At 35.6% G+C, this 17,308-nt stretch overlaps 1 protein-coding gene across 1 annotated transcript in view; it reads left to right on the top strand.

The window, feature by feature from the left end:
- RYR2 (ryanodine receptor 2) overlaps positions 1 to 17,308 on the top strand; it is a 443,307-nt gene that overhangs the window by 305,492 nt on the left and 120,507 nt on the right. Inside the window, exons 48-57 of the mRNA XM_059830672.1 lie at positions 278 to 398; positions 1,665 to 1,834; positions 2,848 to 3,068; positions 4,386 to 4,476; positions 8,706 to 8,846; positions 9,674 to 9,837; positions 12,127 to 12,205; positions 12,856 to 12,945; positions 14,072 to 14,213; positions 16,459 to 16,526. Coding sequence (XP_059686655.1) covers positions 278 to 398; positions 1,665 to 1,834; positions 2,848 to 3,068; positions 4,386 to 4,476; positions 8,706 to 8,846; positions 9,674 to 9,837; positions 12,127 to 12,205; positions 12,856 to 12,945; positions 14,072 to 14,213; positions 16,459 to 16,526 — 1,287 coding nt within the window. The remainder of the gene's footprint in view (positions 1 to 277; positions 399 to 1,664; positions 1,835 to 2,847; positions 3,069 to 4,385; positions 4,477 to 8,705; positions 8,847 to 9,673; positions 9,838 to 12,126; positions 12,206 to 12,855; positions 12,946 to 14,071; positions 14,214 to 16,458; positions 16,527 to 17,308) is intronic.

Below are 17,308 nucleotides of genomic sequence, written 5' to 3'. Positions count from 1 at the left end.
CTACATTTTAATGCTTTGATCACCTATTTTACCTAACATTCTGTTCTGAAAATGGGCTTAGTCTTATTTAATAACCAAACATCTAATTTCTAGACTTTGCACATTTGCATCCAAAATATAGCAAATAAATACAGATTGCTTGAAATTTACGTTATTAATTATAATGCGATTTTGAGAGCAGTCATTCTTGTGTATCTATGGTTCAGGAAGTTTCCAGAACGTGAACATATATAGAAGATAAATAGAAGACCTTGTTAATTTTTTGTCTTTTCCTTAGCTAATCCATGCTGGTAAAGGGGAAGCCATTAGAATCAGATCAATTCTACGGTCTTTGATTCCACTGGAAGATTTGGTGGGAGTAATTAGTATTCCTTTTCACATGCCAACTATAGCTAAAGGTAAGATGATTATTCTACTTTTTTTTTCTCCCATCCCCTTCTTATGTTTTGTAATTTAACAACATACTGATACTCGTACTTATCTTAGTATTTAAAAATGTTATAGAAATTAAACTATTTTTTATGTGAATTTGAAGAGATGTGTACTTCAAACATGTTTCAAAAATTTTTCTGCATGCTATGGGCAATAATTCTGTGTACACTTAAATCACTGATATAAATCCCATTCATTTAAATTGAATCACGATGATCTATTACAACTTTAAAAAGAAATTTGGAAATGCATACTTTCTATTTTTCTAAAATATTTTTAAAAATTGCAGTCTTTTTTCTTGATAACATAATACTTAGCTTTTGCTGTTCTAACCCTATCAATTGTTTCTAGCAGATCTTACTAATGCACCAGAGTTGTTCTTCAGCAACTATGGTGAATTTATAGGTGTGACATACATATGCAAACGCATTTCTTTGTGTTTTCTGCCTACGTAGAATTGATTGCAATAGTGGGAGCTATGTGAGCATCAATATAAAAGGGAAAGAATTACATCTGCTTTTTTGGGAATCTGGAGAGAGAACTTTATAATTACATGGATTGTCTAGGGACTTACAGCACAAGAATGCCCAATAGGTTACAGTAGAAGAAATAAAAAGATCAATCATTCTATTACACCATTATTTACTTATATTGCAAATAGTGATAGATCTATAGGTGATATCTCAGTAGCATACAGTACAGCTCATAGATACAGATTTGTTTATTTGGTTTTGAAAAAAAAGTCAAAATTCAAAAATTTTTCAATGAATTCCTTTCAGATAGTTTTCAGTTACAGAGGACTTTTTAGCACAATCTTAATTTTTTTCATACATTATACATATGCTCACCAGTGCTGCATTCCTGGAGTGTTTGATGTAGAATTATTGTATTTTTTACTTTCTGTCTGCTTCTTCTAAGAACTAGGTAGTTCTGTAGATGAATTACTATGGTTTGGGTACTTACCATATTAGAATATCAACTGATAAGAATCCCTTAATACATAAAGCATGAACAGGAAAGCATGTATGGACTTTGAGGTCTATCTGGGTAGAATTTGCTTTATGCCTTCTTTTTCACTTAACTACAAATATGTTGCTTTTGTGTAACAAAACCGTGGGGAAGATGCTTAGATATTATCAGAGAGTCAAAACCTCTGACAAGTAGTAGTATGACTGCCTAGTCTGCTGATGAAGGATGATCCTTGTCATTGAAGTCTTATTTCTTCCTTTTAGATGGTACTGTGGTGGAACCTGACATGTCTGCGGGGTTTTGCCCAGATCACAAGGCAGCCATGGTTTTGTTCCTTGACAGGGTCTATGGAATTGAGGACCAGGATTTTCTTCTACACCTTCTTGAAGTTGGCTTTCTGCCAGATCTTCGTGCTGCTGCTTCTTTAGATACGGTAAGGGTTTAAGTCTGTTGTTATTTCAGTTCCGTTATCTTACTGAATACTGCAGCATTTTTCATCATCAAAAAAACATTTTTTATTTCTTCATGTTGTCTTCTGCATTTCTCAAATGCTGGATGAGCTGCCTGTTGTTGCTGAGCTTTGAGAATACTTGAAGAACAGTGAAGAATCATTCTCCAGAATGATGCTCACTTTCTAAGAGCCCCCATTGATACCCATATTCATAAGAGATGTAGTGCCTTTCCCCAGGAAGCTTTCTGAGCTTGTGCTTTGGAATCAAAATTAGATAAGCTGCCAATGAAGCATGTAACTGAGAGCTTCTTCCCTGAGATATACAGAAAGTGTTCATCTCCATGCATTTGTTAGGGACACCTACATTGTTACTTAGGAAATCACTACATTTTTTTTTTTAGTTCCTCCTCGAAATTGCTGCCTTTTTTTCTGTGAGTTTTATTTCCATCTAATTTTTCTTAGCTGCCTGGTCCAGAAAGATCAGATTTAGAGAGTTTTATAAGGGCTAAGACATTGACTTTGATTTTCCTATATGACCTCTTATGTCAATGTTTTTCTGAAAATAATTATGTTGTTATTTAAGAAAGAGCAGGTGAGGATTTTTTCCTCACCTGGAACTTGGGCTTGGTCATAACACAGAAACATACTGAGTTTTGTAAATGCAGACTTGACTGGTATTACCTGATTTTGGAGTGTTCTGTTAAGCAACTATGACATTTTTTAATATAATCTTGAAAATAGTTTTGGTTTTGAATGGCTAGCTTTAGTGTTTATGTTTTGTTCATTAAAACCAAGCCAAAACAAAAGCCATCTGCGAGACTTTAGAAGCAAGAAAAGAAGCTAGGCATCCTGCTTCCAGTAGGTATCAAATCCTCATTTGTATGTTTTGGAAATTTCCCTCTTTATAACTACTACAAAAGAAAAACAAACAACAAGTTTTCATTTGTAACAACATTGATGCGACAAATCTAATTTCTGTCCCATTCAATTCATAGGCTGCTTTAAGTGCTACGGATATGGCTTTGGCTCTGAATCGATACCTTTGCACAGCAGTCTTGCCTCTGTTGACCAGATGTGCCCCTCTTTTTGCTGGCACAGAGCACCATGCTTCACTCATCGATTCCTTATTACATACTGTGTACAGACTCTCAAAGGGATGCTCTCTTACCAAAGCTCAGCGAGATTCTATTGAAGAGTGTTTGTTGTCCATCTGTGGGTAAGAAAATACTCCTGGCTGTACAGGAATGCTAATTGATAAAGTAACCTGTGATATTTATAATACAGGAATGCAAAACTATGCTGTCAGTAGCATAATTAAGATGGGTTTTTTTTCTGGCAAATGATTGTGATATTTTTAAATAAACTGTATTCAGTTTGCAACTTTATTAATCACTCATATGCAGTCCTCAGTTATTTTTGCTATTACTGAGTTTTTAAATTAAAACCATGGTGATTAACTAAGAGGATGTACTGCAAAAAGGCAAAGCTCTGGAAATGTGGAATTGTGCATACTCTGACGTGCCATTTAAGTACTTTTAGCAGTACAGATTGGCAGTGGGGTTGATGATCAGTACATTATACAGTTCTGTGGAGGTGTTTATTTATGTTGTGTTACATTTGAAATCCTAATCAATGACTGGTATTGTTACACCTCATTATTGACACCTATGGGACAAATTTTTTCTGGGTATCTGCAGTCTCAAAACCAGTTGATTATTATGCAATTTTTCGATAAGCTTACAGGCTCAATTATCAGAAGTTGACTAGGTACTTAGGAATTCCATTTCTAATTAAACTTAGCAACATTTAGGCTTTCAAATCACCAGAATTGCTTTTAATATTTCACCGTGATTTTTTTTGCATAATGTGGAAATGTGTTCAGAAATGACAGACATTTATATTATAGTATTGTAAAAAAGTACTGTATAGCATTTCTTTATAAAATATATCACATTAACCATTTTTTATATGTATTACCTTGATAAGAACCAATAAAATGGACCAGTGTTTGCTATTTGTCTGGAAAGGTGTAATGTCCATACCATTCTAATACACATGCTATACCTATTCCTTCTGTCCTTCCAGTTGGTGTCCACTGCTCTATGTCGTCTTTAGTACATCTAAAGAGTTAGTGCTCTTATGTCTTTATTAGTTCCTAGGATATTTTTAAGAGCCATTGAGATATATTACAAGAAATTAACATAATAGCCTTTTCTCATGGGCATGGTGATCATAATACACAATATCAAAATCCAGTATTTTTTTTCCTCATTTTCTCTGCCTATAGATCAGATATTTTCTCTGCTTCTTTAAAGCATTTGATTTGCAACTTGTTCAGAAGTTTTTCTTTGGTATGCACTTGTTTGCTTTCTTTTTGGGCACATCCTTTTAGTGCCACAGGCAAAATCCTATTACTTTATGAATTTGAAGAATTTTAATGGCATAGAAATGACAGGTTGCTTTAATGTATTTATTAATTGTTTCCATGAAACTATACTGGTACAACATTTTGAAATGGTTTTTCTGCTTTTAGGCAGTTGCGGCCTTCCATGATGCAGCATTTGCTGAGAAGATTAGTATTTGATGTTCCTCTATTAAATGAACATGCAAAGATGCCTCTCAAGGTAAAAGTATATTTTAATATTCAACAGCATTTCTTGTAGCAAAATGTAACAGAAAATACTTGCATGGAGAATATTCTATATCTTCTTTGTTACCTCATCTCCACTCTGCAATAATCTAAGACCATAGTTCTTAAAGATAAATTGCTGCTTCAGCAGGAATTCAGTCTAATTTACATCCATTCATATGGAATTATGAAGTCTGTGTCTAATGTTTGCTTCTCCTTTAATTATCTCCTTTTTTCTTAAGCCCATGTGGAAACAATAGAAAAACCCTTGGGGGTAGGAGGCAGAATCCAGTACACAAAGGAAGGTAGCAACTGATAGTCTCTATGTACCCTTACTTTTACCCTCTGTGTTGGTTTTCCCTGCTCTTGGAAAACGGACTGTTTTTCTGTGGTTTGTGCTTGGAAATCTAAGTAATACATGTTTTTTAACAATTTTCCATTTTGTTTTCAGCCCCCAAAGGTTTCTCCATATCTTTTGATTCTGATTCCTAATGCACAAGAAAAATGTGTTTTTTCCTTTCTGAGATGACACATTCCTTAAAGATTCCTCAGATTTCGTCAGCAGTTCTAAGAAACGTATCATTTCCCACCTTACCTACTGCTGTTTTTCAGCAGTCCTTTTTAATGCTTTCCCACCACAACTTTGAACAAGATATTTAATCTTTTCTTATTTAATATTTCTTTATGCTTTAAAAGCTACATATCAGGATTAACTGCATTTTACATCTGATTTCTTTGCCAAAATACTCCTCAGAATTACGCAGGCTTCTACTAGCCAGATTAGGGTCTCTGACCTCAGATGAGGAATTTAAATCATTAGTCTTAAAGCCAGGACCTGCTGCATGGTCTTTCCCCTGCTAAGGACTTCATAATTTGGTTGTGTCCCCCAAGAAGTGCTCAATCAAACTAAAGATGCCGGAGCAGCCATTCTTTAGTGCCTATGTGTGAGAAAAGCAGTTGATAATTTAGTATACTGCCCTGATGGGGACTTTTCTGATGCATTTATGACATTTTATGTGCCGTAAAAACCAAATAGTAACTTGGCTATGGTCCTTCAGGTTTTTTTTGGGGGAAGGAACAACCGTGGTTCCCTGAGATCTGTTCATCTAGGACAAAAGGTTTTTTGATCCTGAGGGTCGTGACTGTAGTGACTTTCCCATATTGCTGGACTGAACAGGAAGGAAATAATAATTAGACCCTTTTGGCAAGTGAGGCTTCGGGAGAGTATAGATATGAAGAGAAACATGGTGCTAGCATGGGAAATGATTTTGTCCATTGACACTTAAACAAGTAATAGGAGTTTCTGAGGAAAGTGAACTCTTTAGCTGAAGATAGAACTAGAACTTTTGAAAGGTTTCATTGACAGTAAACTGATTTTCAGTGATTTAACAAGGGACTCCTACTTATAATTACTAATGTGTTTCTGATTTGAAAGTACCGTGCATATTCCTTATGGGCTTGTGCTAGCAAACAGTTTATAGTCTAGAGACAGCTACAACTTAATCATGCATCTGAAAATGTAATTTTGAATGGGAAGAGAGGAGGAAGTCATGAAGGCTAAATCAGAATAGAGTGCTATCTACTGTGAATACCTTTGCCGGTTTCTACAGTTAAAAATTACCTCATATATGCATATATATTAGTACTCACATGTTGTCCAAAAGCAAACCTGAAGTCTGGCCATTCTGTAATAAAATTTATTTTGAAAAAAACATTTTCAAATACATCTTAGACTCTTAACGTCCATATTTCTGGTGGTTCTACATGAATGATAAAACTTCTGTCTTTTTACATTATATATGCATCTAAGTTCTTCTCTCCCTTTTTTCTTTAATCATCTGACTATTTAAATAGTAAATAGATAATAATAGATTATTTAAATCTGAAGATATGCATTATATGGATTATTTTTTTTTCTGATCCATAAAAAGTATAACAGAACTGCACAATGTTGAGGTTATAATTTTCACAGAATCACAGAATCACTAAGGTTGGAAAAGACCTGTAAGATCATCAAGTCCAACCATCAACTAACACACCATGCCCATTAAAGCATGTCCCACAATGCCTCATCCAAATGTTCCTTGAACACCTTCAGTGAGAGTGACTCCACCACTTCCCTGGGCAGCTTATTCCAGTGTCTCACAACTCTCTCAGTAAAGAAATTTTTCCTAATATCCAGTCTAAACCTCCCCTGGTGCAACTTGAGGCCATTTCCTCTTGTCCTGTCGCTAGTCACTTCGGAGAAGAGGCCTACACCCACCTCTCTGCAACCTTCTTTAAGGTAATTGCAGAGAGTGATGAAGTCTCCCCTCAGCCTCCTCTTCTCCAGGCTAAACAATCCCAGTTCCCTCAGCTGCTCCTCATAAGACTTGTGCTCCAGACCCCTCACCAGCTTCGTCGCCCTTCTCTGGACACACTCCAGCACCTCAATGTCCTTCTTGTAGTGAGGGGCCCAAAACTGAACACAGTATTCGAGGTGCGGCCTCACCAGCGCTGAGTACAGGGGCACGATCACCTCCCTACTCCTGCTGGCCACACCATTTCTGATACAGGCCAGGATGCTGTTGGCCTTCTTGGCCACCTGGGCACACTGCTGGCTCATCTTCAGCCGGCTGTCAACCAGCTCCCCCAGGTCCTTTTCTGAGGGGGAGCTTTCCAGCCACTCATCCCCAAGCCTGTAGCATTGCATGGGGTGGTTGTGGCCAAAGTGCAGGACCCGGCACTTGGCCTTGTTGAACCTCATACAATTGGCCTGGGCCCATCAATCCAGCCTGTCCAGATCCCTCTACAGAGCCTTCCTACCCTCAAGCAGATCAACACTCCCGCCCAACTTGGTGTCGTCTGCAAACTTTCTGAGGGCGCACTCAATCCCCTCATCCAGATCATTGATAAAGATATTAAACAAGACCGGTCCCAAAACTGAGCCCTGGGGGACTCCACTTGTGACCGACCGCCAACTGGATTTGACTCCATCCACCACAACTCTCTGGGCTCGGCCATCCAGCCAGTTTTTTACCCAGTGAAGAGTGCACCTGTCTAACCCACGAGTCGCCAGCTTCTCCAGGAGAATACTGTGGGAGGCAGTGTCGAAGGCTTTACTAAAGTCCAGGTAGACAACATCGACATTCTTTCCTTCATCCGCAAGGCGGGTCAAAATGGTTATCAAAATCTTCACTTCTACACATCAGGACTTCTTTTTATTTTTTTAATGTCTGTGTTTATTTCTGCACATTTACATTATGAATATCTGCACTTTTCCATTTTGAAATTTGTTCTAACTGGAAAAAAGGGAATCCTGTCGTCTCTTTACTGATTGTGACTTGTAATATTTTGCCAACATGCTTTGCAGAGTGATAATAAAACAATTCTCTTTTTCTCTGAGGAACTGTTAAAGTAAACTCTGAATTAAAATTCCAGCTAAATTTTTTAGAAAGATCATTCTGTGCCTTAGGGAAATCTGTCCCTGAGTAGGACTAGATTTTCATACTTTGCTGTTGCCAGAAATTTTTTGTTTGGGATTGCCTTTACTGACAGGTATACAACTTATTTTTCCTCTTCTTCTCTGTGACTCAGGGACATAGAGGACACATTAAGTGCAAAATTTATGATGTTTTAGTTTGGCAGATACCAAGTAGCAGGTCCTTGCACCATCTGAGTCCCTGATAATCTGGAATCTTGTAACCACTTAAGAAGAAATTATCCCTGAAATATGTATTTAATGAAAGAGAGGGAGAGAGGATAAAGCTCCTCTGCCAATTGTAATAGAGGGCAGGAGGGTAAACTTGATAGCAGGTTTTACAACTCTCAGAAGAGATGAATCACACTGGGAGTTATTGTTGAATAGCTCTCAGATATGTAAATAATAATTGGGAACTAGGTGAAATCATGGTTCTACTGTCTTACCCACCAAGCAGCAGTGTTTGGAATAGTAGCACAGAGATGGAGGTGAATTCTTGTCTTCAGCTGAGCTGTCAGAGTTCTTGTGGTGTTGGGGAAAATTATCCTCTGTCACATGCTTTTTGCATATGCCACTAATGTTAAAAGAAAGAACTGCTCAATCTGTGTGTATATCCACCAATGTTTCAAAGAATAGATACACAACATGGCTGCTTGATAAAAGTTAGAAATTTTTCTGTCAGTGTCTGTGTAATGGTCGAGTGCCAGAATGGAAGAACATCAACAGTTGTATTTTATTTGCTTTCAAAATATGTTCTGTTTTAGTTGCTGACAAATCATTATGAAAGATGCTGGAAGTATTATTGTTTGCCAGGTGGATGGGGTAACTTTGGTGCTGCCTCAGAAGAAGAACTTCATTTATCCAGAAAGTTGTTCTGGGGTATTTTTGATGCTTTGTCTCAAAAGGTAATTAATTTTAATACCCATCTACTCCTGTAAAAGCCTTACTGTGTAACCTTTTTTTCTTTAATCTGTCATTTTTACCTAGCTTTTATCAACACTGTATTATCCACTTTAAAGGGAAAAATACAGGCTTTAGTAAATTTATATCTTCCTCTTATAGCTTCTGCTTTAACATAGGTACACCATTTTGTCTGCTTATTAAAAAAAAAGTTATATAGTTAATGAAGTAATCTCGAGGTGTATCTGTACAGGTCAACTACACTTCAGAGCCCTAAAAGCAAATTCAGGCATCTGCAGGTGACTGAAAGCTGCACTTTTCTACCTCACATACTATCCTTCCTTAAACCAAGAGCATAGTCCTTTGCTTAGTAATTGTAGTTTCATCACCTTTGAATCAATTCTATGTTGGACAAAAGTTTAATAATATACCTTGGTATGTATTTATTGTTCATTCTGTGAGTATTTTAACGAACCTGCTTAAAATTTCATGAGTTTCATTTCAAACCTAGATATTTAGATATGCTATGCATATTCCTGTGCTATGTTCTCTTCCCAGAGATCTGAAAAATGCCTAGTGTTGCTCCTAGTGAAGTCAATACTTTTCCCATTTACTTCAGCAAGAGCAAGACTTGATCCTAGCTTTATCTATTGTGTAGAATGTTCTTTGGACAGTCAGTTTCCTTTATTTTCAGAAAAAAAAAATCAATTTTACACTGAATAAGAAAGCCACTCTGTGGCTGCTTGGTTTCTCATACAGCTATATCAGTTTCAGCAGTGATGTTGATAGCTTCCATTCACTGCCCACTTTCTCTCCCCTGTGTGTTCCGCAGAAGTATGAACAAGAACTGTTCAAATTGGCTTTGCCTTGTTTGAGTGCAGTTGCAGGGGCCTTACCTCCAGACTATATGGAATCAAATTATGTCAATATGATGGAAAAACAGTCTTCAATGGATTCAGATGGGAACTTTAATCCTCAACCTGTTGATACATCAAAGTAAGGAATTATTTTGTTGCAACTAGGTTTTTTTTATCATGAATGTGTAGAAGAGGGATGGAGTCTGTTGTTGGGTATGATGTGAACTTAGAGCTTTTATTCTCTTCTGAATGCTTATCTTCTAGATAAAATGGAAACCTTAACTTTATATATTTTTTATTTATGTATTTATTTTAAATCATATAAAGCAATAAATCTCCAGTTACATAAGTAATTTCTTGGTCAACCTAGAACATTTTTAATGCAGATAGAACTGTCCAGTTACCTTTGTATGTCTGCTGCAAACAAACCAGCATGTTTTTAGGAGCAGAAAAAGTAGACAAGTCTACATCATCCCTGTCATTATTAACATGTGCCAAGACACTGACAGTGTACCTGCAGAAAATGATGATGATCATGCATTCACATAGTATCTTTTCACTATGAATAATGGGGAATTGGGCAGAAAGATCTTAATTCTCTCTAACCAGTCAGACTCTGACCATGCTCTTTTAAGTACGTTAGCCAGACAAAACACATATCTGAATGGGATTTTTGTGCCCTGATTTTTGACTACAGCCAGTGCCCCATTCTCATTTGTATAGAATAGTCTTACAGCAGTGTGGTTATGCACTATATCTTGAAAAATGCCACTTGTAAAACATTTGCTTCAGTTGCCTTTGTGAGCTCGCTGTCTGTATTAACATTCAGAACACAGAATGCTGTCAGTAGATTGATACCTTTGTTATAGTATGCTTGTACATGTGTGCACATTGAAATATGGTAGTAAAAGCCATAATCTAGACTGGAATCTAGAAACCACATCAGTGACCATTAAAATTCATTTCCCTAAGGTGTGTTTAAGATATATGAAGATTCAACAAAATTTAGTAGGAATATTATACTATAATTTAACTAATCATTTAACTAATCAAAGATGACTTTATCTGGTGTCATTTCAGAGGAAAATTGTAGATAGCCAGAATATATTTGAAAAACTCAGAAAATGCTGCATAACATTACTTAAATCATCAGTCACCTCATTGCCATAGGAGTCAACAGTTCTGTGATAATTGAAGACAAAAGAAAGCATGACTTTCATCAGTGTCACTTCCAACCTAGCCTATCTTCTTTTAACATGCAAATCCTGCATCGCATTGCTTACTAGTCCTAGACCTATTTATGTGAAGCTATAGATAATATGACCTCATTGTACTTTTCAATTTATTGTATTTCTGAAATTATTCAAAGTATTATACCATTAGTAGAGTTCCCCTTGAAATACACACTTCCAAACAATAAAAAAAATGATGACCGTGCTGGATGAATATTTTCTGACCTTTGTGTGTGGTTAGGCTTTTCCAAACTCTTACTCTGACATAATTTTTTTTACATTTCTGCTTTTTCCCACCCTATGACTGAAGATTAAAAACCAGACTCTTCTATGTTGCAGTAGGTGGCACTGTAACGCTTTTGCTGCCAAAATTCTTTGTCTTAGGAGGGAAGATTTTGCTATTTCGTAAGTGATCAAGAAGCAATTATTCCCTTTCATTTGTACGAATGCACATGCAGAAGAATACTGATATTTAATAAACTATTTGGAACAGGATTCTGTCTCTAGTGCTTGTTTGACAGTTAAAGATAGCTGCTTTTCCTTTAGTGCTTAAGAAACCTTAACTTTTGCACACTTCTTGTACACCTGTTGAAGGGCTAGTGTATTTATTTGTGGGTTTTTTTCTATTTCTAATAAGAATTTTAATATTTTTAATATTTACTGGGGTGTTGGAAAATAAAGCCTTGAGCATATAACTTTTGAGTTGTCATAAGTTATAGTGCTTCAAGCATATAATAAAGTTTGTAGGAATATATAAATTAGATGATGTGTTTCAGTAAGGACTGTTAGGACACATAGTTTACAATGGACATGTGCAATAAGTTACCACTGTATTTCTGAAACTATGGGTCATAGGTACTTCTTTAAACTTAAGAAAATGAATGTTAGTAATGGAAATATGTGGCAAAAAGCATGAGTGCTCGGTATCATTATTGATTTTTCCCTGCACATGTGTGTTGAAGAAGTAAAATTCCTACAACAGCTGTGGTTCCATTCAGTGCCCATGAAATAACTCAGATTTTTTCCTTGGTTTAACTGGGGCTTGGAGCAAACTGTATGTGAGAAAACAGAGCACAGTAAGATGCTTTGAATGGATGTATGCAGTACTAATTTTTTATTTGAAAGTTTTCTTCAAAGCAAAAGCATTCATATTTTAGCATGTGTGATGTAATGGTTATTTTTTGCTTCACTTTCAGCATTACAATCCCTGAAAAGCTAGAATATTTCATTAACAAATATGCAGAACACTCTCATGACAAATGGTCAATGGAAAAGGTAAAATCTATATTCCTGTTAAAGCAAAATCAGAATTTTTATTTGAATCCATTTCATATTTAAAATATTTTACTCTGAATATTATTATTTTTCATAATGCTACAGGTTGGTACGTAGGTAGGATATAAACCTATATTTTCTTGAAATGCATTTGGGGGGAAAGTTTGGTGAGTGCACATGAGTATTTCAAAATAATGTTTCATCATTTCATTATTTTTATTGTTGACTTTTGAGTGATTATACTTGCTAATTGTTTAAGAGTTTTATTGACTTGAAATTTCAATTTTTTAACCAAAAAAACTTTAGGGTTTTTATTCCTTTGTGCAGTTTGTGTGTCCAGTATTAAAAATAGTTCCTCAACTGTAGCACAGTATTCTGCTGTATATAATATTTAAAAGAAAAATGTATTGAAATTTTAGCTTTGTGTAATCATTAATTTTCAAAAAGATGGCATGCTACATAATTCATTCCATTATGTGTGGATAACATAAATGTTGGTTAAGAAAATATTGAGAAAATAGTAGAAAGGAAATTTTAAGAGAACAGCTCTGCAGAAGCATTGTTCAGTTCCTTTGTACCAATAAAAATTGTATTTTTCGTAATTTTTTGCTTTTCCCCATTTTTTCCTCTCTTATTACTACTGTTTTCAGTTTGCCAATGGATGGACATATGGTGAAACGTATTCTGAATCTGCAAAGGTGCAGCCATTAATGAAACAATATAAGTTACTATCTGAAAAGGTAAGGAATTTGTTCATTCTTGATCCAGGGTGATTGAAAGATTGCTTCATTCGCTGTGAAAATATCACCTTGTGTTTACATCACTTTTAAAAAATTTATTTAGAGTACATCAGCTAATGTGTGATTGTTGCCTTCCTGAAAATCTCAAAAAGAGATAGAAGGGGTTTTTTGTACAATAATTAGGCCACTCAGCCTATTTTCTCTCATGGCTGAATTTACATGTCACACTTCAGTTTCACCATAAGTTATCATATTGCCAGTATATTTTTGCAGTAAGGTCATACGGGAATGCCTACTTGCTTAGTGAAGACTTAGGTTTAGGCTTTGTCTATTCTCCAGCAGAGGGCCATGAAGATGATTAGAAGGCTGGAGAACTTGATAAATGAAGCAAGGCTGAAGGAACTGGGTTTGGTCAGCTTAAAGAAGAGAAAGCTGACGGGTGGTATAATCTTGGTTTCCCAGTACCTAAATGCTAGTTATAGGGAAGATGGATGTATTCTCTTCACAGGAGTGCACAGTGACAGGACAAGAGGCAATGGGTATAAGTTGATTCAGCACAAATGGTTTCTGGAAATCCTTCTTATCTTGACAACTTAAACATTGGAATAGGTTGTCCAGAGAAGTGGTGAAATCACCTGCCCTGCAAATATTCAAGGCATGACATGGCAAGCCCTACATAACCTAATCTTGATAACTGTTGATAGCCCAATTAGGTTAGCTTATATGACCTGAACAGAAGGTTGAGCCTGATGATGTCTAGAGGTCCATTCCAACATAGACTTTTTTTATGAATCTATGATTATGGTTTTATTTCAAGTAGCAGACAAAATGATAATTACTGCTCCACCTTTGAGTTCATATCTGAGCATGCCATTAACATGGTTATCCCTGTGATCATCAGCTTCCTGCAGGGCCAGAAGTCTTCTGCCCACCTCTGAAATGATAAATAAAATTTTTAATATCTTATGTTATTTATTTGCTTTTTTGCAGTATCCCTGGGCCATAAGGGCTGATTTCAGTGCATTTCTTTGCATCTCAGTATAACCAGGCAAAAGCTCAATAGTTATTTTTTGCTCTGTACAGCTACATAATAAACAAGGCAGTTATTGCATGTGCATTCTTCTAGGAGAAAGAAATTTATCGATGGCCAATCAAAGAATCACTAAAAACTATGCTGGCATGGGGATGGCGAATTGAAAGAACACGGGAGGGAGATTCCATGGCACTGTATAATCGGACTCGTCGCATATCTCAAACCAGTCAAGTGAGCCTTTTATTATAAACTTGTTTTAAAAAAGGGCATGCAAAAATCTGCTTTCCAATCTTTGATTTTACAAGTGATGAAATAAATCTGTAGCATAAAAATATGTGAAAGCATTTTTCACAAGCAATTGTACAACTCTGAAGATTGGTTTGGATTTCTATTCACTGAAGCTGGAACTTTCTTTCCCTGTTCCAAAGTAATATGTTAATAAACATTTAAAAAAAAAAAATGAACAAAACTGAAATACGAATGTATTTGTTCATTTCATTTAAAGTTAACTATATTATTTAGGGGAATTATTTACATCAGTAGGTGATTAAGCATTAATACTGAATATTAATATTATTTTAATCTGCTGGTTTTTTGAATTTGGTGGCTATGGATGACTTTAAGTGTGTAAAGAAATAAATAAAGGTACATATAAAAATTATTTTTATTTCCTTTTTTAAGGAAAATTAGTACAAACCTCAGTCTTAATGCAGCATGAAGTTTACATCTATAGACAGCCAAAATTCTGAAAATGTTAAAGATGATAGGTTTTTTTCCTTTAGAATAGCCTTCTTAATCAAAATGCTGTAAGGATAAAATGGAGACATACTGGCACTGTATTCTCTTAGAGCTCCATATACTTTGCAATTAAACTGGGGAGGGGAGAAAACCTCTTTCTCTCTCATTCACACAGACAAATGGAGCTAAACCAATGGGGGAAATAAAATGGAGGGGAAACATCTTTCCCTCTTCTCTCCACTCAGCTCTCCAGTGTTTACATGTGTGAGTGGTCATATGCCTGTGAAAAAGGAGCAGTTGGACCTGCCTCTCCACTGTCTATAGACACTAGAAAGTGTGTATCAAGTTATTTGATTTAGCATTTGGGCTAAACTACATATTATAGTTTGCACACTATAATTGCCTTCCAAAATTCTTGGCTTCCAAATTTCCCAACTTTTGGGTGTTTATAATATCAGCCCCAAAGACTATACTGACAGAGATATTTGTATATACTTTAAGCATAAGGAGCTCATTAAAATGAATAGCTTTACATTTGAGATTCAAATTATATCAACATATGAAAACAGCTTTTGTAGCTAAGTTACAGTCTTCCCTTACTATAATGAAATTACATAACTTTTCTGGAAGAGTTTCTGAAGCCTAAAATATTTCTGTATTTCAGAGTACACTATCATATTAATACTCATCCTGTGTTTAAAATGTGATGCCATCACACAAACACACAAAATAGCATTTTCCTCTGTTCAGCTAAGAAATTTTAAGTATATTTAATCAGTATCTTCATGTTAATCTAACAATGCTTGCATTGTTTGCTTTAGAAAACAATACTTTATCAGTATTTATTTACTGTGTGCTGCTTGTATGTCCTTTGGGTTATTCTCTATTAAAACTACCTGAATTTGAAAGGAGGCCTTTGAACTTCTAGGCCTTGTACTTGCTCGTATACATGCATATGAAAATAATATCAGACATCATAGGAACAAAATTCTGCTCTTTCTAAAGGAAAATGTACCTGTGGGGGACATGTATCTGTTACAGCGGCATCCATAGAGGACAACCCAGCAATGCCCCTTTTCTAGCCACATTTCTTGCATCAGTGGCTTGCCATCCAGGGAATCTCTGTCATTGTTTATCCTTCTTTGAACATTTGTCTCAATGTAACAAGGAAACCTGTGATAAATTTAGGCAGTAGAAAAAAAGAATGACAAAATGATGATCTTTTCTGAGTCGGGAGGAGGGACAGAAGGAAAAAAACATGTATTTAGTTAATTTTATTCCTACATGTAGAAATAGGATTGAAAAGCCAAATTCAAAGTTTGATTTTTGCCTGAATTGACCTTAAACGAGATTGTCTGAGATTTCACCTGCTGAGAAAAAAAAACCTCTGGAAAATGCAGAGATTTAATCATAACTTTAGTACAGCATTATCCACAATGAGTTCAAATCTTAAAACAAGTTCAAGTGAAATTTGCATTTGAATGAGGGGGATTTGTGTCTGATGGCTGTCTGTCTTTGGGAACAAAATAATGTAGACCTTTGCCTAAATCTCGCTTAAGTTTACCACCCTTAATGTATTTTCAGTTGGGCTACATGGGAACTTTTTGCTCTTTAGAGATATACAAGTGACTTTTTCCTTAAGTTCTTTCATTACTTTCAGTATCTTGTTAATGTTAACTTCTTTGTATCCAATGCTTGTATAACTCCTCTGTTTTGCATGTTCATCATTCAGATCTCGGTAGATACTGCCCATGGTTACACTCCTCGAGCAATTGACATGAGCAATGTCACTCTCTCCAGAGACTTACATGTAAGTCAGAAACACTTAATATGCCTACCTTTTTTTTTTTTTACAATTTATTTTTTTTATTTTCTGCTAGCTTATTTTAAACAAATTTTGTGCCTTATGTTACTTTCTTTGATATGCTTTGATTTTGGTTTGTTGTTTTGTTTTTTGGTCTTTTTCGTCATTGCTCTTTGATCCCTGTTGCTTTAAAAAACATTATTCATATTGAAAAGCTTCAAAGTTTATTTTAGTCCTGGATTGATTTTTCCCAGCTCCTTTTGTGAACATCTGTCGTTTTGAAGAGAATCCTGTTTAGAAGAGCTTGCAGCATCAGCTTTTTACTGTTTATGATTCGTTTCTCCACCATCTTCCCAAAACATTCTGTCATTGCTCTTTTTTCTAAACTGAAGAAATAAGAATCAGGAACCATTGTTACAACAAATACTATGACAATAGAAAGTGAAGAAGTTGGGGGTAGAATTTTGACAGATCTATCAGTAGATTGTTGTTATTTAGAACAATTTTTTTTTTAGTTGATGATAAACAAACGATGTTTCTGTCTTTAGAAACTTAGGGGTTTTTTCATGGTGGTTGATGGAGTATGGTGCTAGTTTTTACACTCTACTAATTTACTGTGAGTGTGCTTACAATATTATGTAGACATATACTAGGTAGTTTTAAATTAGTTAGCATGAGTGTTTGTACCAGTCTAGTGATGGCAACATGGTATTCAAAGCTGGCTACAAAAAACTTCTGAAACACAGGGTTGAGTTTGCCCATAGTGAGCTCTATCATAGTGCAGTGAA

The sequence above is a fragment of the Gavia stellata genome, chromosome 2, assembly GCF_030936135.1.
Source record: "Gavia stellata isolate bGavSte3 chromosome 2, bGavSte3.hap2, whole genome shotgun sequence".
In the NCBI taxonomy this organism is placed as follows: Eukaryota; Metazoa; Chordata; class Aves; order Gaviiformes; family Gaviidae; genus Gavia; species Gavia stellata.
Note: the sequence above shows the minus strand (reverse complement) of the source record. Positions and strands in the feature narration are given on the sequence as shown.